This window comes from Danio rerio, chromosome 3, assembly GCF_049306965.1.
Source record: "Danio rerio strain Tuebingen ecotype United States chromosome 3, GRCz12tu, whole genome shotgun sequence".
In the NCBI taxonomy this organism is placed as follows: Eukaryota; Metazoa; Chordata; class Actinopteri; order Cypriniformes; family Danionidae; genus Danio; species Danio rerio.
The window spans coordinates 61,028,943-61,055,519 of NC_133178.1; the positions used below are offsets into that span (position 1 = coordinate 61,028,943).

At 33.9% G+C, this 26,577-nt stretch overlaps 2 protein-coding genes across 6 annotated transcripts in view; one reads left to right on the forward strand and one right to left on the reverse strand.

Annotated features, from left to right (window-relative positions):
* The window catches only part of otop2 (otopetrin 2), a 78,636-nt gene extending 66,479 nt beyond the window's left edge, over positions 1-12,157 (forward strand). For 3 of the 4 annotated variants that reach the window (XM_073945168.1, XM_001338043.9, XM_073945167.1), the window contains 5 exons: positions 1,684-1,820; positions 2,437-2,495; positions 4,924-5,057; positions 6,376-7,190; positions 9,254-12,157. In XM_073945168.1, coding sequence (XP_073801269.1) covers positions 1,684-1,820; positions 2,437-2,495; positions 4,924-5,057; positions 6,376-7,190; positions 9,254-9,424 — 1,316 coding nt within the window. In that variant the 3' untranslated portion in view covers positions 9,425-12,157. The remainder of the gene's footprint in view (positions 1-1,683; positions 1,821-2,436; positions 2,496-4,923; positions 5,058-6,375; positions 7,191-9,253) is intronic. The other variant, XR_012401279.1, reaches the window with a different exon arrangement.
* A 3,121-nt stretch (positions 12,158-15,278) lies between these two features.
* hid1a (HID1 domain containing a) overlaps positions 15,279-26,577 on the reverse strand; it is a 55,620-nt gene continuing 44,321 nt past the window's right edge. The window contains exons 15-19 of one of the 2 annotated variants that reach the window (XM_073945162.1): positions 25,195-25,337; positions 25,027-25,119; positions 18,649-18,740; positions 18,406-18,564; positions 15,279-16,306 (exon numbers count right to left, since the gene is read on the reverse strand). In XM_073945162.1, the coding sequence (XP_073801263.1) occupies positions 16,243-16,306; positions 18,406-18,564; positions 18,649-18,740; positions 25,027-25,119; positions 25,195-25,337 (551 nt within the window). In that variant the 3' untranslated portion in view covers positions 15,279-16,242. Of the gene's footprint in view, positions 16,307-18,405; positions 18,565-18,648; positions 18,741-25,026; positions 25,338-26,577 lie in introns of both variants that reach the window. The other variant, XM_073945161.1, reaches the window with a different exon arrangement.

The following is a 26,577-nucleotide window of genomic DNA, read 5'->3' on the forward strand; positions in this document are numbered from 1 at the left end:
TGACTCGATTTAAGTTAAGTAAACTCAAAAATGTCCTGATGTTTGGTCCCTTAAAATTTTAATTTGAGTCAACTATTTTTTACAGTGAGCGTTTAATTTAATTTTAATTCATTATTGTTATTATGTTAAAGTGCTGTGTAACAAAGCATGGACGTTTTTATAGTATTTCATATTATGTAATGTATTTTTCATATTATTTTATAGTATTATTCATATTATTATTTCTTAAATATTTTAGTTAAAAAAAGAAAAAAAAAGAAAAATTGGCTCAACTTAAAATATTAAGGCAACAAACTTCAGAACATTTTTGAGTTGACTTAACTTTCAACCTAATCACTGACTCGATTTAAGTTAAGTAAACTCAAAAATGTCCTGATGTTTGGTGCCCTAAATTTTTAAGTTGAGCCAACTATTTTTTTGCAGTGAGCTTTTGATTTTAATTATTTTAATTAATTATTTGTATTATGTTAAAGTGCTGTTTAACAAAGCATGGACGTTTTTATAGTATTTCATATTATGTCATGTATTTTTCATATTATTTTATAGCATTATTCATATTATTATTTCTTAAATATTTTAGTTAAAAAAATTATTTAAAAAGAGGAAAAATTGAGTTTAATTTCAAAGTGAAATTAGTTATTTGTCCTAAAAATAGTAAATGTATAAACATTTTCCAAGTGCTGTTTAACTGTTAGCTGTTTTTCCACAATATTTCCTATTATATTTTTACTAATGTCTTTTAGTTTAATATATCTAATATTTTTAATCAGGCATGGGCCTGTATATGATTCTGATGTTCTGATAACCTTGGATAAAAATATCTTAAGTTTCACGGTATTGTGCTCACTGCTCTAAAATATATTCTTTTTTAAATTTCTGGGTAAAAAAACTAAAATGTTTTTCCCTTTTAAACACAATATATTTTATTTTGAGAAGCATTTCAAATATTTTGGGACAGTAAACATGTCAGGCTAAATCATTCAAATGAATCATGGACTTTTGCTGTCTTCATTTATTTCAACAACAGATTTATTTTAACAGCATCTTTGGAGATCTTCTCTGCTTGAGATACTTTTGTCCCAAAAAAACTACAAAAAAGTAAATTAAATATACGTATTATTATACATACCTTAGGAACGGCATTACAGAAATGTTGATGGTTTTTAAACCTTGACTTTTCCAAACCGTGGTATGCCTTGAAAATGGTTATCATCCCATGCCTATTTTTCATATTGAATTTTATTTTCAAAATATTTCCCAAGTATATTTTTCTTTTTGAGAATATCTTATTTACATTGGTTTTTGATCAAGTTATTTGTAAAATAATTTTTTTAAGCTGCTCAATATTTAATATATCAATATATAATAACAGGTCAATATTATTAGCCTCCTAAATAAGTTTAACTTTTTTGTAAATGGCTACAGAACAGTTACAGAATGACTTGCCTACATACCCTAGCTTGCCTAGTTAACCTAGTCAAGCCTTTAAATTGCACTTTAAGCTGCAAACTAGTATCTTGCGAAACAACCAGTAAAATATTATGTACTGTCATCATGACAAATTATTAGAAATTAGTTACTCAAACAATTAAAAAAAAAAGTCTCTGTTAAACAGCATTTGGGACATTATAAAGCAGAATGAATAACCGAGTGTTTATGTTGTTCTGTTTGTGTCTTCATCAGCTGGACTGGTTTTGTTTGGGATCTGCAGTGTAATCATGGACATCTTCAAGATTATTTTTTACGTGGGTCGAATGAACTGCGAATCGCCTGTCAAAATAGCCTTCCCCGTTGTGCAAGCGGTGTTTGTCATCGTCCAGGTGGGTTTAAACAACCAACGCCACTTCTTGACACACTGTGAATGTTTTGGGATCTACACAATTCCTTTATGTTGACCCAACACAAATCGATTAAGTTAACCTAATCGTTTATACAAATTTAAGTGGATTGAACATAAAAAAATTAAGTTGTCCCAAAAAAAAAAAAACGTAAGAATTGTTTTGTTTCAACTTATTTTTTAAATAAATAGCCATTTTTTTCCGTTTTGTCAGTTTAGTGGCTAATTTGTACGAATTCAGTCATATGAAAATGTACAATTTTAAAAAGAAGGCCATGACACCAAACCCAACCCCTAAACCCAGCCATTATTGGGTTTAGGGGTGGCGCTTGGTGTCATGCTTCCTTTTTAAAATCGCACAAATTTGTTAAGGTTTAGTTTACACGAAAGTATATAAGTCCGATTTTAAAAAGGAGGCATGGCACCCAACTGTCATTGGGGATTGAGCAAATCATGCTAAATTGTACTAATGAGATTGTATGAATTCAGAGAATTAGCCACTAAATCAATTAGGTACGAACTGCCGTGAGATAGCGTTGGTATTTCATCTTATTTCCTGTGTCGTCTATCTTTTAACAATACTGTCCTCCATTTTGCAGACATACGTGCTCTGGATTCATGCTAAAGACTGTGTGCAAATCAAGCAAAACATCACACGGTGAGTCCTAGCATTCAACCTATTTTGGGTTCGTAGTGTTAGTTGCAATTTGAAACAATATTGAGTAAAAACATGGTGTATGTGGAGAACCTTTTCTTTACATGAGCATATTTTTAAAAAGGAATTATTGGATTTACTCTTTTTTTTAAGATAAGTTGTTGCAAACAATGTATGTGGCCTGAATTTGAAAGTTGAAGTTGAATATTACTAAATTTAATTTGTTTGTATAAATTCATATACATTGTTTGGAACCACTTACCTTAAAAAATGACGTAAAAGGTTTTTTTTTTTTTTTTTTTTTTTTTTTTTAGTGAAAGACTTTCCACTTTTAAACTTTTGTGACAGAACGATAAAACATTTATATATATAAAAAATAATGATAAATAGCATTACAATAATAACAGCAACAATATTAAATAAAAAGGAGTAAATAAAACAATCGTAAAAGGTTTTTAATTAAATATCTCGTACCACTGATTCAGGAATATTAAAGGTTTTATTTGCCTTTGAGCTCAAAGTTTTAGACCGATTCTAAACAAATTTAAAAAAAAAAAATCTCTAAAAATATTGTGGCGGTTCATTCCAGTGTGGGACCCCTGATAAATGAGGAACAGAAAAAGCAGTTAAATTGTAAAGATGTTCAAATATTACAGTTATTCATAGAAATTCGTGTTTTTGAATCATACTAGATATAGTAAAGCACTTAAATTCATCTGTTTAAGTAATTCTATACTTTTGAAAAATATACATAAATTAGCAGATTTCAGTATTTTTGTGATTCATATTTTTATTTTTCCCCATTTATGTATTAAGAATTGTATTTATGGGACTTTGGTCTTTCTTCCAATGATCTTTAATATTAAAACGTTTGAAAAAATGGACTTTTATGAACATTTTTAACAATTTTAAGTGATATATTGATATATAACCGGGGTGGTGTTGTATTTGAGGTACAAAGACAGCCAGTTTTCTGTTATTTTACAGACTTAATATTACACATTATATTATTTCAAACTAATAAAATATCATTAAAAGTCCCTTTCTCATACTGAAGAGTTGAATTTACAACATTAAAAGTTGACAGAGCAGTGACCAACATCCCATAATGCAATTCACAACTGTAAATAAACGGAAAACATTTGTGAATCACAAAATATAGATTTTGTGTGTGTGTGTGTGTATAGTGCTATCCCTACTGAAAATACCAGCTTAAACCAGCCTTGGCTGGTTTTAGCTGGTCGACCATCCTGCGTTTAGAGGGGTTTTGGCTGTTTCCAGACAGGTCTTTGGTCAGGCTGGGAGATGTCTAGTTAAAACCACCTTGACCAGCCTAGCCAAAACAAACTATGTCCAGCTTAAACCAGGCAGGTCAAGCTGGTTTTAGCTGATCATTTTCCAGGCTGACCAGGCCGGATATGACTGGAAACCAGTCTGAATAGGGCCAAAACCCCTTCAAAACCAGGATGGTAGACCAGCTAAAACCAGCTCAGGCTGCTTTAAGCTGTTTTTTTTCAGCAGGATGGAAACACAACAAATGTTACTGTATATACTACCACTACTAGCTGTTTTCTACAACTATAGGGTATATTATAATACTAATGCTAATCTGTCTTTCGGATGAGATGTTAACCGAGGTCCCGACTCTCTGCGGTTGTTAAATATCCGAGGATGTCCTTCAAAAAAAGAGTAGGGGTTTAACCCCGGCATCCAGGCCAAATTTGCCCACCGGCCTTTGTCCATCATGGCCTTCCAACCATCCCCATATCTTAATTGGCTTTATCACTCTGTCTCCTCTCCACCAATCAGCTGGTGTGGGGTCTGGCGCAAAATGGCTGCCGTTGCGTCATCCAGGTGAATTCTGCACACCAGTGGTGGATGAGGAGATTCCCCCAAATGTGTAAAGTGATTTGAGTGTCTAGAAAAGCGCTATATAAATGTAAGGAATTATTAATTATTATTATTATAATACTACAGTAAACTAAAAACCACAGTATTTATTACCGTTCACTGTCATTATTGTAAATGAACAGAGTGTACTAGGCTATGCTATAACATTTACAGTATAATACACTCCACACATGATAGTATTTCCTGTAAATTTTTTTTTATTCATCACTGGTTAGTTGTTAACTGGCTTGGTCATTTGATTTCCTTGTCTATTTGACATCATGTTGTAGACAGGAAGTGTAATTAAAGGGAAAGTCTGACAAACAGTGTCGCACCTTTTCAGATCTATAAAGGAAACAGAAGCATTTGTAACCAGCGCAACCTGCATTGACTGTAAATCTGCGTGACGTCTCGCTGTGAAGCAATGAGCACACAATTTGTGGGAAATGTTTGCCCGATTGAGCGTTTGATTGGACTGGACGCTTCTGTGGAAGTGAGGCGCTAATATCGCTGTATGCTAATATTGACTTTCTTGCTGTAGTTGCGGCCTGATGTTGACTCTGTCCACCAACCTCATGGTGTGGATGATGGCTGTGACTGAGGAGTCGCTCCACCAGACTGTGGCTCCAGTCAAACCTCCGACCAACAACAACAGCTACAACGACACACTTGATGGTGAATATACACTATTAGAAGTTCATCCTTTTTATAACAAGTGTATTACATGTTTCAACCCTACTGGAAAAAACAGCTTAAACCAGCCTAGGCTGGTTGGCTGGTTTTAGCTGTTCAACCAGCCTGGTTTTAGAGGGGGTTTGGCCATTTCTAGGCTGGTTACCAGCCATTTCCAGCCTGGTCTTAGCTTGTCAGGCTGGGAGATGACCAGCTAAAACCAGCTTGACCAGCTTTAGCCAGGCTGGTCAACTAATTTATTTTGTCTTTACCATAATGACTATTATATAGAAATATATACACATAATGGGCGAAACAGTGGCACAGTAGGTAGTGCTGTCGCCTCACAGCAAGGAGGTCGCTGGGTCGAGCCTCAGCTCAGTTAGCATTTCTGTGTGGAGTTTGCATGTTCTCCCTGCATTCGCATGGGTTTCCTCCAGGTGCTCCGGTTTCCCCCACAGTCCAAAGACATGCGGTACAGGTGAATTGGGTAGACTAAATTGTCCGTAGTGTATGAGTGTTTGTGTGAATGTGTGTGGATGTTTCCCAGAGATGGGTTGCGGCTGGAAGGGCATCCGCTGCGTAAAAACTTGCTGGATAAGTTGGCGGTTCATTCCGATGTGGTGACTCTGGATTAATAAAGGGACTAAGCTGACCAGAAAATGAATGAATGAATGAATGAATGAATGAATGAATGAATATACACATAATTTCTTAAGGGGGCTAATAATAATGACCTTAGTTTTTTTTTTTTTACTTTAAAAAAAAGAGCTATATATCAGCCAAATTAAAAATAAAAAACAAGACTTTATACGGAAGAAAAATATAATAAGAAATCATGTGAAATTGTCATTGCACTGTGAAACAGTTCTTATTTTAAAAAATACAATATTTAAACAATGATTTCTATCTAAAAAAAATATACGATTAGTAAGTCAGCATGTTTTTATGCTAACTAGTAAAAAAAACTAAGTTAAAGTTTTCAACTTGATTTTTTAAAGCAGTTTTAGGTGATTTAAGGTTAATTTGATTCAACTTAAATTTTGTAGTTTTAGTGTATATTTCAGACTTTTGTACACTGTAAAAAAAAAGGATCCACACAATCCATTTATGTTGTCTCAACACAAGTTAATTAAGTTATCTTATTAGTTTCTACAAATTTAAGTGGATTTAACATAAAACTATTATCTCCCCTAACCCCCTGCACCCCCCCCCCCCCCTTTTTTTTTTGAGAGTATGACTGGTTTCCTGATTTATTTAGCAGTAAAGTTGCCATTCATTCACCACGGCAGATAACCAACATGCACATTTTTGCTTCCAGGTCGTGCTGCAGCCAGTGAATGTGAGTGTCTCCATAACATGTGCGACCTCTTTGAGAAGGCCTACTACTACCTGTACCCCTTCAACATCGAGTACAGCCTCTTCGCCTCCGCCATGACCTACGTGATGTGGAAGAACGTCGGCCGCAAGATGGACGACCACCACAGCCACAAGCTGCACTTCAGCCTGTGGGACGTCCTGGTGGGTCCGCTGGCGGGCCTGATCGTCCTGGTGGCGGGTCTGGCTACGTTTGTGGTGTACGAAGTGGACGTGTCTAAAGACGACCCTAAGAAGAAGGAGGAGGCTCTGATAATGCACTACATCATGAACATAGTGGCCGTCCTGCTCATGTCCAGCTCCGCTCTCGCCGGATGCATCCTCTTCCGCATGGACAAGCGAGAGCAGGTGTCGGGGAAGAACCCAACGCGGAGTCTGGATGTGGGACTCCTGGTGGGAGCGTCATTGGGACAGTTCCTCATCTGCTACTTCACTATAGTCGCTGTTTTGGCGTCTGGCGTCCAAGGCCACACGAATGGGCTCAACCTAGCATGTGCTATGCTAACGGTGATCGAGCTGTGCATTCAGAATGCCTTCCTCATCAAGGGCCTCCATCGGGAGCCCTTTAAGGAGACTGAGGTGGCCACCGTCTTCGCCAACGTCATGGCTGTGAAGGAGCGAGACCCAGAGAGACGGAGCAGCTCCATCGTGCCCGCACACACACTCCCCATCCCGCTGACTCTACTGCAGGGCCGGATGTCCTGGAAGAGGAGGGTCCTGAAGGAGATCTGCGCCTTTCTGTTGCTCTGCAATGTCACGGTACATACCCGAGCCTGCATTCTTTAAATATCAGATATTAGGACACATTCTGAGAGTAGTTAGCAGCTTGATCATGTTTACGATTGTTTAAAAGGGGCTGTACAGCCAAAAAAATAACTTAAGTCATCGTTTACTCATCCTCTTCTTGTTCCAAAACTGTTTGAGTTTCTTCTGTTGAACATATAGGAAGATATACTGAAGGATACAGTATAACAAACATCCTTCCATAGTACTTAGTGTAATTGCTTCTGTAGTATTTTTTGTTCCTGCTATGGATGTCAATGGCTGATTTTTTTTCCCAACATTCTTCAGAATATCTTGCTTTAGATTGAACAGAAGAACAAAATTCATAACAGTTTGGAAAATATGTTGTTTCTTTTAATGAGGAAATTTTCGTTTTTGGGTGAAATGTCCCTTTTTAATAACATTTAAGTATTTTGGTAGAAATGCAAATGTTTTGAAGTAAAAGTACTTTTTTTTGTTGTTTTACAGTACAAATGTCAAAAGTATTTTCAGCAAAAATAGGAACAATGCAAGTTTTACCATTTTTGAATGCACTGAGATGATCTCTGGGTCTGACAGGAGCACTTTTAGCTTAGCTTAGCATAGATCATTGAATAGGATTGAACCATTAGCATCTCACTCAAAAAGAAAATTACCAAAGAGTTTCTACGATTTTCCTATTTAAAGTTTGCCTTTTTTTGTGTACTACATTGTGTTCTAAGACTAATAGAAAATGAAAAGTTGCTATTTTCTATGCCAACATACCTAAGAACTATATTCATTCCAGCAAAATAACCAAAGAACTTTACTGCCATACCATGGCTGCAGCTAGCAAAACAACATTACTAGCACAATTGTCAACAGTTTAAATAGATAACTAATACATAACCTAAGTTGTAAATAGTAACTAAAGCATAAATATTAGCTAATAAGTAAGTACTCAAGGTTTAAGTAGAAAATTCTATAAACTTTTTTTTTTAGCAATATGCTAACAGTCTAATCAGAAACAATGATTTATGCTAAGATAAAAGTGCTTCTTCCAGACCAGGAGATCAGCTTAATGAATTCAAAAATGCTAAAACTCAGCTGTTTAACTCTTGAGAAGTTATAAAATGAGTCTATTTCTAAGTAAACTAAAAGTTTTTCTAAAACCCAGCAAAACAAATGTTAGTTTGTATTTTCCTTTCTGTTTTGGATTAGTTAACAGTGGCAAACCTGCTATCAAACCAGCTAAATCTCTATCTTTAATACATAATAATCACAAACCAGCCTTAAAATCTGACCGTACCGCTGCATTTCTGTTGCTGTCACTATGCTAAATGTTAAAATATGCTAAATACTAAAACTCAACCGTTTAACATCCTGAAATCTTACTGTACTGCTGCATTTCTGTTTTAGCTGTGGCTATGCTAAATGTTAAAATATGCTAAATACTAAAACTCAACTGTTTAACATCCTGAAATCTTACTGTATTGCTTCATTTCTGTTTTAACTGTGGCTATGCTAAATGCTAAAATATGCTAAATACTAAAACTCAACTGTTTAAGTCCTGAAATATTACTGTATCGCTTCATTTCTGTTTTAGCTGTGGCTATGCTAAATGTTAAAATATGCTAAATACTAAAACTCAACTGTTTAACATCCTGAAATCCTACTGTATCACTTCATTTCTGTTTTAGCTGTGGCTATGCTAAATGTTAAAATATGATAAATGCTATAACTCAACCGATTAACATCCTGAAATCTGACTGTATCGCTGCATTTTTGTTTTAGCTGTGGCTAAATGTTAAAATACTAATATGCTATATACTAAAACTTAACCGTTTAACTCGTCCTAAAAAAAATACCGTATTGCTGCATTTCTGTTTTAGCTGTGGCTATGCTAAATGCTAAAATATGCTAAATACTAAACCCCAACCGTTTAACTCGTCCTGAAATCTGACCGTATCGCTGCATTTCTGTGTTTTAGCTGTGGATATGCCAAATGCTAAAATATGCTAAAAGCTAAAGCTCAACTGTTTACCTCATCCTGACCTAATCACTGTATTTCTGTGTTTTAGCTCTGGATAATTCCAGCCTTCGGAGCGCGGCCTCAGTTCGACAACACCGTTGGGCCAGACGTTTATGAGTTCCAAACGTGGGCCGCCGTGGTAAACATCGGAATGCCATTTGGGATCTTCTACCGAATGCACTCGGTGGCGAGTCTGTTTGAGGTGTGCCTCGCTGCCTAAAGCAGACCACCATCCCAGAACTGTACCACCCCAATGCACATATCTATGTAAAATAATATATTTTTATAGACTATTTTTGTTTAGCCAAATGTTTTATATTTTACTATGTTTTTACCACATAACGCAATGTTTATATGTTAGCATGAGTGTATGGCAAGCCAAATTAGCTAAAATTGCACACAACTTGTCATAATTGCATTTCTACTAGTAATGATTACAATTTTGGAGCTTTTGAGTTCAATTTTTACTAACAAAAATTACAATTAGAGTCCTGTAATTTTATTTTACTAGTTATGTGTCTCTATTGACTTCCATATTCAGTGCATCGGGAAAGTATTCATAGCGCTTCACTCTTTCCACATTTTTTTATGTTACAGCCTTATTCTAAAATTGATTAAATTCATTTATTTCCTCAACATTCTACACACAATACCCCATAATGACAATGTAAAAAAAGAATTTTTGAAATTGTTGCAAACTATTAAAAATAAAAACCTGAAAACTCACATGTACATCAGTATACACAGATTTGCCGTGAAGCTCGAAATTGAGCTCAGGTACATTCTGTTTCCGCTGATCATTCTTGAGATGTTTCAGCAGCTTAATTAGAGTTCACCTGTGGTAAATTCAGTTGATTAGCCATGATTTGAAAGGCATACACCTGTCTATATACAGTCCCAGGGTTGACAGTGCATGTCAAAGCACAAACCAAGCATGAAGACAAAGGAATTGTCTGTAGATTTCTGAGACAGGATTGTCTCGAGGCCCAAGGCTGGGGAAGGTTACAGAAAAACTTCTGCTGCTCTGATAGTTCCAATGAGCAGAGTGGCCTCCATCATTCGTAAGTGGAAGTTGTTTGGAACCATCAGGACTCTTCCTAGAGCTGGTCAGCCATCTGAGCTGAGTGATCTGGGGAGAAGCACCTTAGCCAGAGAGGTGATCAATAACCTGATGGTCACTCTGTCTGAGCTCCAGCGTTCTTCTGTGGGGAGAGGAGAACCTTACAGAAGGACAACCATCTGTGCAGCAATCCACCAATCAGGCCTGTATGGTAGAGTGGCCAGACGGAAGACCCATCTGAAATCTGCCAAAAGGCATTTGAAGGACTCTCAGCCCATAGGAAACTAAATTGTCTGGTCTGATGAGACTAAAATTGAAGTCTTTGGAGTGATGCCAGGCGTTACATTTGGAGAAAATCAGGCACCGCTCATCACCAGGCTAATACATCCCTACAGTGAGCATGGTGGTGGCAGCATCATGCTGTGGGGATGTTTTTCAGCAGGAGGAACTGGAAGACTAGTCAGGACAGAGGGAAAGATGAAGGCAGCAATGTACAGAGACATCCTGAATGAAAACCTGCTTCAGAGTGCTTATGACCTCAGACTGGGGCGACGGTTCATCTTCCAGCAGGACAATGACCCAAAGCAAACCACTAAAATATCAATGGAGTGGCTTCCCAACAACTCGGTGAATGTCTTTGAGTGGCCCAGCCAGAGCCCAGACCTGAATCCTATTGACCATCTCTGGAGAGATCTGAAAATGGCTGTACACTGTCGCTTCCCATCCAACCTGATAGAGCTTGAGAGGTACTGCAAAGAGGAATGGGCAAAAATTCCCAAAGACAGGTGTGCCAAGCTTGTGGCATCATATTCAAAAAGACTTGAGGCTGTAATTGCTGCCAAAGGTGCATCGAGTACTGAGCAAAGGCTGTGAATACTGATGTACATGTGATTTTTCAGCTGTTTTATTTTTAATACATTTACAACTATTTAAAGTTTTTATTTTTCACATTGTCATTATGGGGTATTTTGTGTAAAATTTTAAGGAAATAAATTAATTTAATCCACTTTGGAATAAGGCTGTAACATGAAAAATGTGCAAAAAGTGAAGCGCTGAGAATACTTTCCAGATGCACTGTATAACTCGATCTACAATTGAATTTGTTCTCTAAAGCTCTCTCATTAAATACTTTAAAAATGACATTAAAGTCATGAACATTTATATATATACTTGTTTAAATGAACTCTGTCATTTACATGGTTTACAAATTAAAAGTTAAATATGTTTGGTAAGTTTTAAAATAAGATAAAATAATTAAAATAACTATTTTTTAGCTTCAATTTTTTAAAAATAAGGATTTTTATCCTTTACCCTAATCAGGTAACATATCCTGAGAGATACATGTCATAAAAGTCCTAAATAAATCTAATATTTTTAAAAGTTCCTTTGGATGTTTTACTTGGGTCCAGATGATTTAAAAAATGACATGACATTCACATATTCAATATTACGAGTAGAAAAATTCAATTAGAGAGCTCTCTAATTACATTTTTACTAATGAAAGAGCTCTTCAATTGCAAAGCCTTCTAAGGAAATTGCCGTTTCTAGTAAGAAATTAATTATAGAGCTCTAGAAATAAAATCTTACTAGTAAAAATTCATCTAGGATGAGTAAAGCTGAGTGCTTTTGAGCTAATTTGGCTTGCCGTATGAGTGCGTGAGAGAGTGTAGATGTAGACCATGTTGAACTGAAATCTTTCTGAATGTGTGAATATCGATATCTACTGAATTATGGCCTAGCCCTGTTACAGGCGTTCAGCTGTTAGCAATGCAGCATAAAACCCTCCAGAAAAAAAGCGATGCTGTCAAAGATGTCTGTTTGTCGTGTCTGAAAAGTGCGAACACTGCTGTACCCTTTCTGTTGCTGATGGATAAATGAAACGTGGAATAATAACACGTGTGTCTTTTCTTTTGTTGTTGTTGTTGTAATCTATACCCTGACAATATATTTTGCACAAATACACAAACATTAAAATACAAATGAGCTCTCTTATAAATACTGCCAAAAAAATGAAAACATTCTGTTTACAGATATATCGGCACTTTAAACAACATGACCAACATATATATATATGCAGTAATTCAACCAGGAGCTCACCATTCCACCATATTAGATTAGTTTATCATATATATACGTATATATATTCACTACCTGACAAAAGTCTTGTCACCTATGCAAGTTTTAGGAACTACATATAATAACTTGACTTCTAGTTGATCATTTGGTATCAGTAGTGGCTGATATGAAAGACAAAGGCCTCTAGATTACGCTTATTTAAGCTAAATAAAATATGATCATGTCTTGATTTTTAGTTATTTAATTAGGAGGTAAAAGTAAGGTCTGACTTTGCTTAGTCAAAAGTCTTGTCATTTAACAGAAATAATGTCCAGTATATAATATAAAGTCATGCTGCAGTGGAGGAAGTATGAATATTGTGTATGACTCCCATGAGCTTGGAGGACTGCATCCATACATCTCTGCAATGACTCAAATCACTCATTAATAAAGTCATAAAGGCAAAGAAAGCGTACTTGCAGGACTCCCAGAGTTCATCAAGATCCTTTGGATTCATCTTCAATGCCTCCTCCTTCATCTTAACCCAGACATGCTTCATAATGTTTAAGTCTGGGGACTGGGCTGGCCAATCCTGGAGCAACTTGACCTTCTTTGCTTTCAGGAACTTTGATGTGGAGGCTGAAGTATGAGAAGGAGCGCTATCCTGCTGGAGAATTTGCCCTCTCCTGTGGTTTGTAATGTAATGGGCAGCACAAATGTCTTGATACCTCAGGCTGTTGATGTTGCCATCCACTCTGCAGAGCTCTCGCACACCCCCATGCTGTATGTAATTCCAAACCATGATTTTTCCTTCACCAAACTTGACTGATTTCAGTGAGCATCTTGGGTCCATGTGGGTTCCAATAGGTCTTCTGCAGTATTTGGAATGATTGGGATGCAGTTCAACAGATGATTTATAAGAAAAATCTACCTTCAAACTCATACATTACAAGATAATTAATCAATATTACTAGACCCCAGTAAAACTGCATGGGATAGGATTAATGAAAAGTAACCACAGTTGGAAATGTCATTCTGTGGGCACCTTTTTACATTTAATGCGGAACTGTCATTTGGTGGCTCCATTCTGGACAAGAGTTATTCAAAACCTGGAGAATTGGCTTGGACAACCTTTACCTTGTTCACCAAGAGTTTGTCTTCTTGGTGATACATCTACTCTCCAGAACGTATTATCTAAAGCACAGGCTGGGCTAGTCGTCTAGTCGTCAGTTACTAGTCATCAGGATGTATTATGGCTGTGAGACTGGTGCTGCAAAATTGGAGGAACTCAGATACTCCCTCTTTTAAGGATTGGACTGAGCTGATGACTTCTACTGCATCATACGAACGTATGTTGGCAAGGCTCCACCCACACTTTCAATCAGAAATGGGGTAGCATTTAACAGTATTTGGAGAAAATGTAAAAGGAAACTTGAAGGGTTGTCATTTTGGCGGTCTGTTGTATCAGGCCCGGCCCTAAGCAATTTGGCACCCTTGACAAGATTTCAGTTGGCGCCTCATCACATCGCAGTAAATTCCACTGTATAGTCAGGAGAAAGTAAATAGATTTTTGATCAACTACTACAAGCTGGGAAAACGTCAGATAAATATGCCAATGCAATTAACATTAATGCTAAATAGATTTAATATTTACGCATTTGCTTGAGAAAGGAATGATGGGGGTAGTTACATTACTATTACTATTTTCCATAACATCTATGTCTTTCTATAGCATTAGCTCTATAGCACTACAGCTATTTATTGATTAGCAATCTGTCCAACGTTGGATGTAAAAAATATGGAACAACAAATAGCTTCGAATTATACATAGCAAACATTAGAAAATATTGACAACAAAATAAAAGATTTAGCCTATTAAAATCAATGGCCTATACAGAAATTGAATAAAGCTATAAAATCTACTTCACTTTTAATTGTATTTTCTTATTGATTATAGTTATTTAGTGAAGAGCAGCTAGTGAATCTCTCATTGTGTTTTGCTTGATAACAGAGGTGTTAATGTAAGAATGCACAGATCTATAATGAAGCATTCGACTACTTTAGTAACTGTTTGTGCTCATTTAAGAGAAAATTAGTTGTGTTTAAAATAAAACACGCAGGACGGAGCCAAAAAAAGAAAAAAAAGACGCACTTTTCCGATGGTCCCTTACTAAGACCTCCGCTCGGCGCGAGCTCTCCCGGCTGAACGCATATTGGCGAGGGCTTAAATGGAGCAGTGCTTGTAATGTTGAGCGAAAAAAAAGAAAAAGACAGCTGTGAAACATAACCAGCTTTGCTTTTTTGTAGGAAACACACTTTAGATCTTTTTAGGGTAAGAGGTTTTTGAGTTATTGCCGTCTATCGCTGAACGTGTCAGGAATACCGAAAACAAAACCAACTTAACCGTGCTCATTTCTGGCGCCTTCCTGGATGTACAGCGCCCTTAGCATTGGCCTATACTGCCTATGCCATGGACCGGCCCTGTGTTGTATTATATTATATTTGATATACAGTTAAAGTCAGAATTATTAGCCCCCTTTGGAATTTTTTTTTCTTTTTCTAATATTTCCCAAATGATGTTTAACAGAGCAAGGAATTTTTCACAGTATTTTTGATCATGTTTTTTCTTCTGGATAAAGTCTTATTTATTTTATTTCAGCTAAAATAAAAGCAGTTTTTAATTTTTTAAACACCATTTTAAGGTCAAAATTATTAGCCCCATTAAGCTATTTTTTTTTTCGATAATCTACAGAACAAACCATCGTTATACAATAACTTGCCTAATTACCCTAATTAGCCTAACTACCCTAACTTGTCTACTTAACCTAATTAACCTAGTTAAGCCTTTAAAATGTCACTTTAAGCTGTATAGAAGTGTCTTGAAAAATATCTAGGTAAATATTATTTACTTTCATAATGGCAAAGATTAAATAAATCAGTTATTAGAAACGAGTTATTAAAACTATTATGATTAGAAATGTGTTGAAGAAATCTGCTCTCCGTTGAACAGAAATTGGGGAAAAAAATAAAAAGGGGGGCTAATAAGTCTGACTTCAACTGTTATATGTTATAATATTTGTTTTGTTATTATTTTTATTATAATTTGTTTACATTATTTTCCTGAATGTTGATTTTGTATTGTGAATTTCATGTTATTTGGGGTATAAAACTTCAAAATAAAAATAAAAACGTCTACCTTCTGCCACTTTTCCAAATGTTCAACCTGACATCAAGTTATTATTTGTTGCTCGTACTACTGGGATAAGACTTTTGTCAGGTAGTGCACATACAGTATGAAGAGAGCAGTTCTACTTTAAACATCGAGCCATATTTACATAATCTCATTAGCAAAACCGATATGCAGACAAAAATAGAGATATTGATATACTGTCAAATATGTAATACTCTTTTTGTTTTGTTTTTTGTACAGTTTCACAATCTATTTGAACACTGGTGAAGTTCCCCACATTTTCATATTTTCCTCTCATATTTTCCTCTACTATTTTCCCTTCATCCCTGACATAAACTACAGAAAATGCACGCATTCATGTAATAAACAAAACTGGATTTAGTGTATCGCCCTCTTGTGGTGGCATCAGTACAATCTAGAGGTCGTTTCACAACTTCCTACAAACTATATTCACAAGGTTTTGGTAACTATAAATAGGCTTCCTTCTCGTAATAAGCACCTATAAAAAAACCACAGTGAGAGAGTTAGACGTGTCTGGGCTGCTGAACACAGTATGATTTTCTCTTATCAGCGCGAGGTTTATATTTAGCCGCTTTATCTGGAGGACAGCAGAAGCAAACAGACGTTTGGACAGGGCACTTCTCGAGGGGGCTCACAGTCACCTCTTCTCTGGGGAAGCGGAGCGGGTTAAAGCCAAAAATCACAAGGCGAGATCGGGAGAGACGGCGCAGCTCTACATCCTCTGGATCTCGAAGAGACGCACGTCAGTGTCGTACCAGATCGGCGGATCCACATTCCTGCAAGTCAGAGGACACCATGTTAATCACACAGGGTTAAAGCATAGCATAGTGACGAGCAACAAATTAGTCATTATTAAAGGTCTCATTAATAATTATGCACACCTTACATGCACATACATACATTACATACACACCACACCACACAAACAAACGACAATTTTAAGTTTCTCTAGATTTACGAGATTTATTAAGTATGGTTTTGTGTAAAATGTGAGTTTTGTGATAGTAAAAATTAAATATGGTGATAGTATATTAAAAATGTAAATAAATATATGTATGTTGATAATAATAAATTGAATAATAATAATAACATTAATAGTAATATTAATGCTAATAATAATATTTATTATTCATTTATTAATTTTCTTGTCGGCTTAGTCCCTTTATTAATGCGGGGTCGCCACAGTGGAATGAACCGCCAACTTATCCAGCATGTTTTTACGCAGCGGATGCCCTTCCAGCCGCAACCCATTCACTCACACTCATACACTATGGACAATTTAGCCAACCCATTTCACCAGTACCACAGGTCTTTGGACTGTGGGGGAAACCGGAGCACCCGGAGGAAACCCACACGAATGCAGGGAGAACATGCAAACTCCACACAGAAACTCCAACTGACCCAGTCGAGGCTCGAACCAGCGACCTTCTTGCTGTGTGAGGCAACAGCACTACCTACTGCGCCACTGCGTCGCCCAATATTTATTATTATTCATAATGTTATTAATATTAATATTATTGACACACACAGATATATTGCGTATGGATCGTCAAAATAGAGCCCAGAACGTCAAAAGATTATTTTGGAACAATAAGTGAACACATCAGTACCTTTATGAAAGAATATGCCTGGTAAATTCCCATAACGCTCTATAATTTCCGAACCTTAAAGATACTTATAGCACATTGACGGATCTCATGGCTCATGTTAAAATAACAACTTAGCTATGTCGAAATAATGACTTAATTTTGTCGATTAAACGAGAAAAATCTTGCTTTAATGAGAAAAGATCATTATAACTATATATATATATATATATATATATATATAAATTTATGTGTGTATATATATATATACAATGTCGCATTATGTGCGCATAATGTGTATATATACCGCATTAATATACAATGTCGATTTTGTTAAAGCAGCTATATATATATATATATATATATATATATATATATATATATATATATATATATATATATATATATATATATATATATATATATATATATATATATATGTATATATATATATGTATATATATATATATATATATATATATATATATATATATATATATATATATATATATRTATATATATATATATATATATATATATATATATATATATATATATATATATATATATATATATRTATATATATATATATATATATATATATATATATATATATATATATATATATGTATGTATGTATGTATATATATATATATGTATATATATATATATATATATATATATATATATATATATATATATATATATATATATATATATATATATATATATATATATATATAGCTGCTTTAACAAAATCGACATTGTAAATGTGCCTTATAAATAAACATGAATGTGGTTGGTACAACTTCAAGACATTATAATGTTGGAGTTATCCACGGCGCCATTGAACTTGGTACAAATGAGTACATTATAGATCTGGACTTTAGCTGCTAACAAAATCTCCTTGTTTATTGCACAAAGAAATGATCAGGATCCAGAATGATTGCCTTGCTATGTATAATTGATATTTGATACTGTATTCTGTTTTTGTTTTTATGTTAACTTCTATTCATTGTAAAGCCCAGTTTCAAGAGACCGCAGGGAAGGGGGGTGTTTTTTTTTTTTTTTTTTAATTGATATGTTTCAATATATTGGTTTTTCAACCTGTATGTTTTGTTAACAATTAAAAAATAATAATAATAAAAAATAAATATATAAATAAATAAACATGAATAATATATATATTCATTATTATATTACATTATTGTTTAATATTACTCCTTTCCCTTCAGCCTTAGTAACATCTAAAAGTGATAATGTTCCCATTTTTATATATTAGTACTGACCGCAGGTAAATGACTCCCCACATGTATGTGCGAAACCACATGGCGGTGCCAGCGTTGGCCTGGTATTTCCTGATGAGGATGGGGTGAGGGACAGGCAACAGACCCACCAGAGTGCCATGCTGGAGGAACTTTAGGATCTCCGATTCATCGGTCAGACCTCTGAAACAGCAGCAGAGAAACCTCTTTCACAGCAGAAGATAAAAACTACAAGCAAATATCAAAGTCAGATAGCTCTCCTCTTACTTATCAATGCAGATCTTCTCCACTTGTGGCACCAGAACCTGCAGCAGACGCATGATGGTCTGCAGAGGGAGTTTGCTCTTCCAGGACAGCACCTGCAAATTATGTTCGAAAAGTTTGTTTTGATCTTTAAATGTTTGATCATTTTTTCTTTGATCATTTCTTTTGTTCTTTTGTTTTGTTTTGTAAATGATTTTGTTTTTGTTTTGTTTTGTTCTTCTTTTACCATCTCCTATTTTGAACGTTTGTTTGTTTCTTTCTTTCTTTAAATGTTTGCCTGTTTGACTCTTGAAAATTTGACTGTTGTGATATTTGAACGTTCATTTGATAACATGTGTTAGCTTTTTCTTTGAACATTTGTTTTATTTTTTGAATGATTGTTTGTTTGTTTGGCTTATTCTTTGGTTTGTTCCAATGTTTGTTTGGTTTATTCTTTGAAAATTTGTCTGTTTTGATCTTTAATTGTTAATTTGTTAGATTGTTTTAATATTTGTTAGTTTTATCTCTGAATGTTTGATAGTTTTGTTCTTTGAACATTTTTTTGTTGCTGTTTTGTTTTTATTTTGTTTTGTTCCTTTAATTGTTCTTGTTAGTTTTAATTTTTCAATATTTGCTAAAAAAAAGCTCACACGTTCAATGTGTTTGTTTTGATCCATCTATTCTTTAAATGTTTGATAGTTTAGTTTTTGATCGTTTTTTTGTTCTTTGAACATTTGTTTTGTTTTTTAAAGTTTTTTTTGTTGTTGTTCTTTAGATGTTTGTTTGGTTCCAAGAATATTGGTTGTTCTGTAACCATCTCCTATTTTGAAAGTTTATTTGTTTTGTTCTTTGAACGTTTGTTTCTTTCTTTCTTTCTTTCTTTGAATGTTTGCCTGTTTGACTCTTGAAGATTTGTCTGTTGTGATCTTTGAACGTTCATTTGATAACAAGTGTTAGTTTTTTCTTTGAACATGTGTTTTGTTTTTTGAATGATTGTTTGTTTGTTTGGCTTATTCTTTGGTTTGTTCGAATGTTTGTTTGGTTTATTCTTTGAATATTTGTCTGTTTTGATCTTTGAATGTTCATTTGTTAGATTTTTTAACATTTGTTAGTCTTGATCTCTAAGGGCTCTATTTTGACGGTCCATGCGCAGAGCACAAAACGCAGGGCGCAAACACTTTCAGGGCGTGTCAGGGCGCGTTTTTGCTAATTTAAGGACAGGAAATCTTCCTTGCGCAGTGGCGCATGTTCTAAAAGGGTTGAGTTTATTTTCTAAATGAGTTATAGGTGTGTTTTGAGAATAAACCAATTAGAATCTCATCTCCCATTACCTTTAAGAGCAGCTGCGTTGCGCCAAGAGCGCATTCGCTATTTACAGGACGCAAAGTAAGTCTAAGTGGAAAAAAATGAGCATTTCACAAGCAAACAGTTCACAGTTTTTTAACAGAAAACTGTTAAACAGAGCATCTACTGCGTGAGAATGAGAGATAATGGAGCTACTTTCACATTCGCTCTTGGATAGGGAAACCTTTACGCACAGACATCAATTAGTCTATAATTAAATACTTTCGTTTATTAAGCGCAAATATTCATTTCAAAACTATTTCTAAATTCAGTTCTAATTTCCAGCAAACGAATAAATGAACAATAATAACAAAATGTGCTCAAAAACATGAGTTATATCCTAAAACACATGCTGTGCCCCTTATGGTCTAAAACCTGACAGGTGAACAAATCTAAGCTTGTTTTTAATAAAACAAATATAAATATGGATATATTAAATAATACTGCTAATAATAATAACATTATACAAAAGCAAATTGTTATGAATGAACTGAAAAAGCCTCCCGAGATGAAGAAGACATAAAAGCAGTGATTTTTCATATTTATGTAGGCTAGAAAATAATATGTTTTGTAATATTTTAATCCTTTATATTTATATTCTATATCTATTCTTATTATATCATATATATATCCTTAATATTTAAATTTTTTTCATATGTAAAGATATTTGCCTATTGCTCTCTTGTGCGTATTAAGCAGTGCGTAAGCGAGGCGCAACTCTGCGCCGGAGTTTAGACCGGGTTAGTTTTGGTCTAATGAAAAATCTATTATAGTTTCTCAAAATAGCAACGCGCCAGCGGTCCGCCTCAGAACGCCTTCCTTTTTAGACCAGAACGCCTATGGGCGCACAAATGAGCGCTAATGCATTTGCTATTTAAACAGCGTAGCGCAACGCCTCAAAACGACTCTTGCGCCAAGCTGAAACTACCAAAAGACTATTGCGCCACGCCTTGCGCCACACTGCTCCGCGTGTATGATAGGGCTCTAAATGTTTGAAGTTTTGTTCTTTGAACATTTCTTTTGTTGCTGTTATGTTTTTATTTTGTTTTGTTCCTTTAATTGTTCTTCTGTTCTTTGATTATTTGTTAGCTTTTTCTCTGACCGTTACTTTTGTTTTTTGAATACTTGCTTAGTTGTGTTTTGTGGACGTTTGTTGTTTTGTTCTTTAAAATCTCTTTTTATGAAAGTTTGTTTTGTTCTTTTAAGATTTGTTAGTTTTGTTCTTTAAAATGTTTGTTTGGTGAGTTCTGTTAAGATTTGTCTGTTTTGATCTTTAAACATTTTTTTGTTTGCTTTTGATGGTAATTTGTTAGTTTTGATTTTTAAATATTTGCTAAATAAGCTCACAAGTTCAATGTGTTTGTTTTGATCCATCTATTCTTTGAATGTTTGATAGTTTTGTTCTTTGATTGTTTCTTTTGTTTTTTGAACATTTGTTTTGTTTTTTGAATGTTGCTTTTTTTTTCTTTCGATGTTTGTTGTTTGGTTCTTAAAATGTTAGTTTGGTTCTTTAACCATCTCTTATTTTTTAAAAGTTTGTTTGTTTTGTTGTTTTAACATACGTTAGTTTTGTTCTTTTAACATTTTGTTAGTTTTGTTGATTGGTTTTTAGAAGGTACATTTTTTCTTTAAACATCTCGTTTAAAAAAGTTTGTTTGTTTCTTTAGTTTTGTTCTTTGAATGTGTCTGCTTCTTTCTTTCTTTCTTTTTTGAATGTTTGGTTTTTTGAATATCTGTCTGTTTTAATCTTTAAACTTTTATGTTATGTATTATTATTATTACTTTTATGTTATGTTTCTTAGATTTTTTAAAATGTTTGTTAGTATTGTTCTTTGAATGATTGTTTAGTTTTGTTACCATTTGCTAGATTTGTTTTAATATGTTTTTTTTTTCTTTCTTTGAATGAATTGTTTGTTTGGTTCTTTGAACTTTTTTCCATTTAGTTCTTTGAACATTTGTTAGTTTTTATTCTTTATACGTTTCTTTTTGTCTAAAAGCTTGTTTGTTTAGTTCTTCTAACATTTGTTAGTTTGGTTCTCTGAATGTTTGCTTTGTTTTTTGCATGTTGTTTATTTCTTTAAATGTTTGTTTTCTTGATTTAACATCTGCTTGAAGATTTGTTTGTTTTGTTCTTCGAAAATTTGCCAGTTTTGTTCTTTGAATGCTTATTTGTTAGATTTGTTTGAACAGTTGTTAGTTTTGTGAATTCAATTTGAATTCCCTCTGTACTGAGAACAGCTCCAATGGCTTTAAAGAGATCTCAAAACCCGAAAATTCTGTCATCATTTACTTAACCTTTACTCGTTTCAAACCTTAATGAGTTTCTTCTGTTACACACACACACACACACACACACACACACACACACACACACACACACACACACACACACACACACGCACACACACGCACACACACACACACGCACACACGCACACACGCACACACGCACACACGCACACAGTTTGGTAAAAAGCTGGAACTCTGTTAGCATTGAGTTCTACAGTATTGGTTTTTCCTATTATGAAAGTCAATGGTTCCATCTTGCTTCAAAATATCATCTTTTATGTTGGACAGAAGACAAAAAAAAAGTTTTTTATCTTCTTTAAGAGTGTATATGCATTATATATAATGAACATCTTAAAATGTAATCTATTGTATTATAATTTTGTCAACTTATATTCATGTTTTTTCCAACCTTGAATTGACAAAACATTGATAAAAATATAAAAACTCTAAATTAGCTACAATTATAACATAAATAATATAAAACAGGTCCCAATACTGTAGTAAAACTGGACTTTGAAGGACTTAAAATGCAGCATTTACTCGCCCTCATGTTGTCCCAAACCCTTATGCTTATTTTTCCACGAAACACAAACGGAAAAATTTTGAAGAATAATTTAGTTTTCCTTTTGTATTCTTTGCAACATGCGGGTTTACAAGGATGTGGGCCAGTAAATCAAATCAGGGTTTTCACTCGAAGCCAAATGTCAAATTCCCTGGCTTCTCCCTGACTTTTCACTGACTAAAAAATTGAACTTGTTTTGTCCTTTAATGTTGTGTTTATTTATTTATTTAGATGTACCACTTAAATGTTGTTTGTTCTTTGAACATTTCTTGGTTTTGCTCTTTGAACACTTGTTAGATTTTTCTTTAATTATTTCTTCTGTTTTTTTTTGGATGTTTGTTTTATTCTATGAACATTTGTTAGTTTTGTACTTTGAATAATTCTTTAGATCTTTGAATATTTGTTTGTTTTGTTTTTTGGATGTTTGTTTGTTTGTTTTGTTTTTTTAACATGCATTTGTTTTGTTCTTTGGATGTTTTTTTGGTTCTTTAAACATTTATTTATTTTGTTCTTTAAACCTTTGTTTTTAACATTTGTTTAGTTTTTGGATGTTTGTTTTGCTCTTTGAAGTTAAAGCTTGAAGTTGAAGTTTGACGTTTTATTATAGGTATTTGTTCTTTCACCATTTGTTAGTTTGGTTCTTTGAATGTGTGTTTGTTATATCTTGTGGATGTTTGTTTTTTTTTAAATGTTTGTTTGTTTGTTTGTTTGAACATCTTTTTGTATGATTCTTTAAAAAGTTTGTTAGTTTTGTTCTTTGCACATTTATTTGTTTATTTTTAACTAGAGTTAGGTTTGCTCTTTGATTGTCTCTTTTGATTTTTGATCAAAATTTCCTTCGAACATTTCTTTGTTTGGGTCTTTAAACATTAGTGTGTATTGTTATTTGTAACGTTTGTTTGATTTGTTAATTTTTCTCCTTCAAGGTTTCTTTTGTTCTTTAAATGTTTTTTTGCTTTTTCTTTAAACCTTTGTTTTTTTAACGTTTATTTTTTTCCCCTTTAAATGTTTGTTTTGCTCTTTGAACATTTCTTAGATTCGTAGTTGAATTGTTTCCTTTTTTAAAGTTTGTTTTGTTCTTTCACCATTTTGTTAGATTTGTACTTTAAATGTTTGGTTATGTATTTTGGATGTTTGTTTCTTTGAATGTTTGTTTGGTTGTTCAAAGTTCAGTTTGTTTTTTAACATTTATTTGTTATATTATTTGAACGTTTGTTGGTTTTATTCTTTGAAAATGTGTTTTGTTTTGCACATTTTTTTTTAACTAGAATTAGGTTTGTTAGTTTTTTTTTAGCTTTTCTTCTTTGGACATTTCTTTGTTTTGGTCTTTACACATTTGTTTTTATTATTTATAACATTTGTTAGATTTTTTTAGATGATGTTCTAATGTTAGACATTTATTTATTTTTAACTAGAGTTAGGTTTGCTCTTTGACTGATTCTTTTCATTTTTGAACAATTTTTTCTTTGAACATTTCTTTGTTTGGGTCTTTAAACATTAGTTTGTACTGTTATTTGTAACGTTTATTTGATTTGTAAATTTTTCTCCTTCAAGGTTTCTTTTGTTCTTTGAATGTTTGTTTTGCTCTTTGAATGTTTGTTCGCTTTTTCTTTAAACTTTTGTTTTTTTTAACATTTTTTTTTCCTTTGGGTGTTTGTTTTGCTCTGAACATTTCTAAGATTCGTTCTTGAATTGTTTCCTTTCTTAAGGTTTGTTTTGTTCTTTCACCATTTGTTAGTTTTGTACTTTAAATATTTGTTTGTTATGTTTTTTTGGATGTTTGTTTCTTTGAATGTTTGTTTGGTTCTTTGAAGTTCAGTTTGTTTTTTAACATTTATTTGTTATATTATTTGAATGTTTGTTAGTTTTATTCTTTGAAAATGTGTTTTGTTTTTTGCACATTATTTATTTTTTAACCAGAATTAGGTTTGTTTGTTTTTTTGTTTTGTTTTTTTGTTTTTTTTTGAGCTTTTCCTCTTTGGACATTTCTTTGTTTTGGTCTTTACACATTAGTATTTATTATTTATAACATTTGTTAGATTTTTTTTTTTTACATTTGGTATTTTTGCTCCTTTTTAATAGTTTGTTTCTTTTGTTCTTTAAATGTTTGTTTGTCTCTTTGAATGTTTGTTTTGCATTTTGAATGTTTGTTTTGCTCTTGGAATGTTTTTTTTTTTTTTTGGAATGAAGAAAAAGCATCTTCTTACCCAGTCTGGTTTAGGGTTCCAGTGGCAGACAGATGATGAGGAGCTGGACAGACGTCTCCTCCTCTCCATCTCTGCCTCAGTGTAGAAGACATCCTGAAGAGAGTCATATGTGTAATCAGCGTCACGTGGACAGCGAGCACTGAACGTGTCTGTGTCTTTTCCTCTGACCTCACTGTCTCTTCCGGAGATGGACTCTGTGTCACTGGCTCCGGCTTCAGCATTGCCGTGCTCAGGGCTCTGTGGAGATTCAGCCACTGCCACCATCGTGCCATCTTCAGAAACCTGCGACTTCTCCGTCAGCTTATCGATGCCTAAAGACAGTGAATCTGTCTCAGGTCAAGTGCCACAATACACAATTCCACTGGATACAATTGTGAACATACCCTTTACTTTTTATCTCTAGCGACCCTAAAAGTTAGGCTTTGGGTAAGAAATAAAACTTTTAAATGTAAAAACATATTGTTTTTGATTATTATTTTTATATCACGTATGACCAGGTTAGTTTAAGTACCGTTCACACTTGTGACCGACAGTATAGCACATGGTTTCAGCTTAAAACAACAAAACTGAAATATACTATCCTGTATCCCATGTAAAAACCTAATTTAACCAACATGATATCAAAACAGGCACAATGTTTAGGTGGTAGGAAGGTGTAAAGTGTAAAATGTATGTACTTAAATTTGAGATTGACAAGTCAGTTCTAAAATTAGCATGGGAATTTTTTGATTAAAAACATTTCACATCATTTTATATATATATATATATTAAAGTCTAACATATTTAAATAAATGTTGCTATAGTGCTTATAGTTATGTATTCCATGGTCTGTTGAAATTCCTGATTCTGATTTGACTGGAAGGTATGCAATAAAACGGTTTCATCAACAGGTAGAGACTGAGTTTTGATCCATACTAGTAGATTTAAAATACTCTTAACATCTAGTAACTTCATTCATCTGTGTAATATTGAGGACACCAGGTAGCTGATAAGGATTAACCAACTTTAAGCAAAATAATCTTTAAAATACTTGCATAATTTAAATGAGCTATTAGATATTCCTGTGTCATTTACATGAACACGTCATAATCTCTCTCTTATGCGATCTTTCTCTGTCTCAGTGTGGGGACTAGGAAATCTAACATGTCATAACTGTCAAAAATTTCATTATTATTACACTGCAAATATTAAAATTAGCTTTAACTTGCCCTTAAATGTCCAAGGAAAACGTTGGATAATCAATGGCTTGCAGTGTGTTTAAGGATTTTAATGCATTTCGCTCCAGGCAGTTGTTTGCCTTTGCGTCATGCCTGACAATACATATATCTTATAATTTGCATCTCCCGAGACACAAATTAGGGTATATGATATTTCCCAAATTAGGGTACAAGTATTAAGGCAGTATTGTTATGATGAGATTATGATGTCTTCACACTAAAAGGGGATGAAGCATCGAGTGATTTACATGTTAAGTCAATGCAAAAATGAGAACAGATATCCTACGGCGATATTCGCACGAATGAGGCAGCACGAATGATGCGATTCACACAA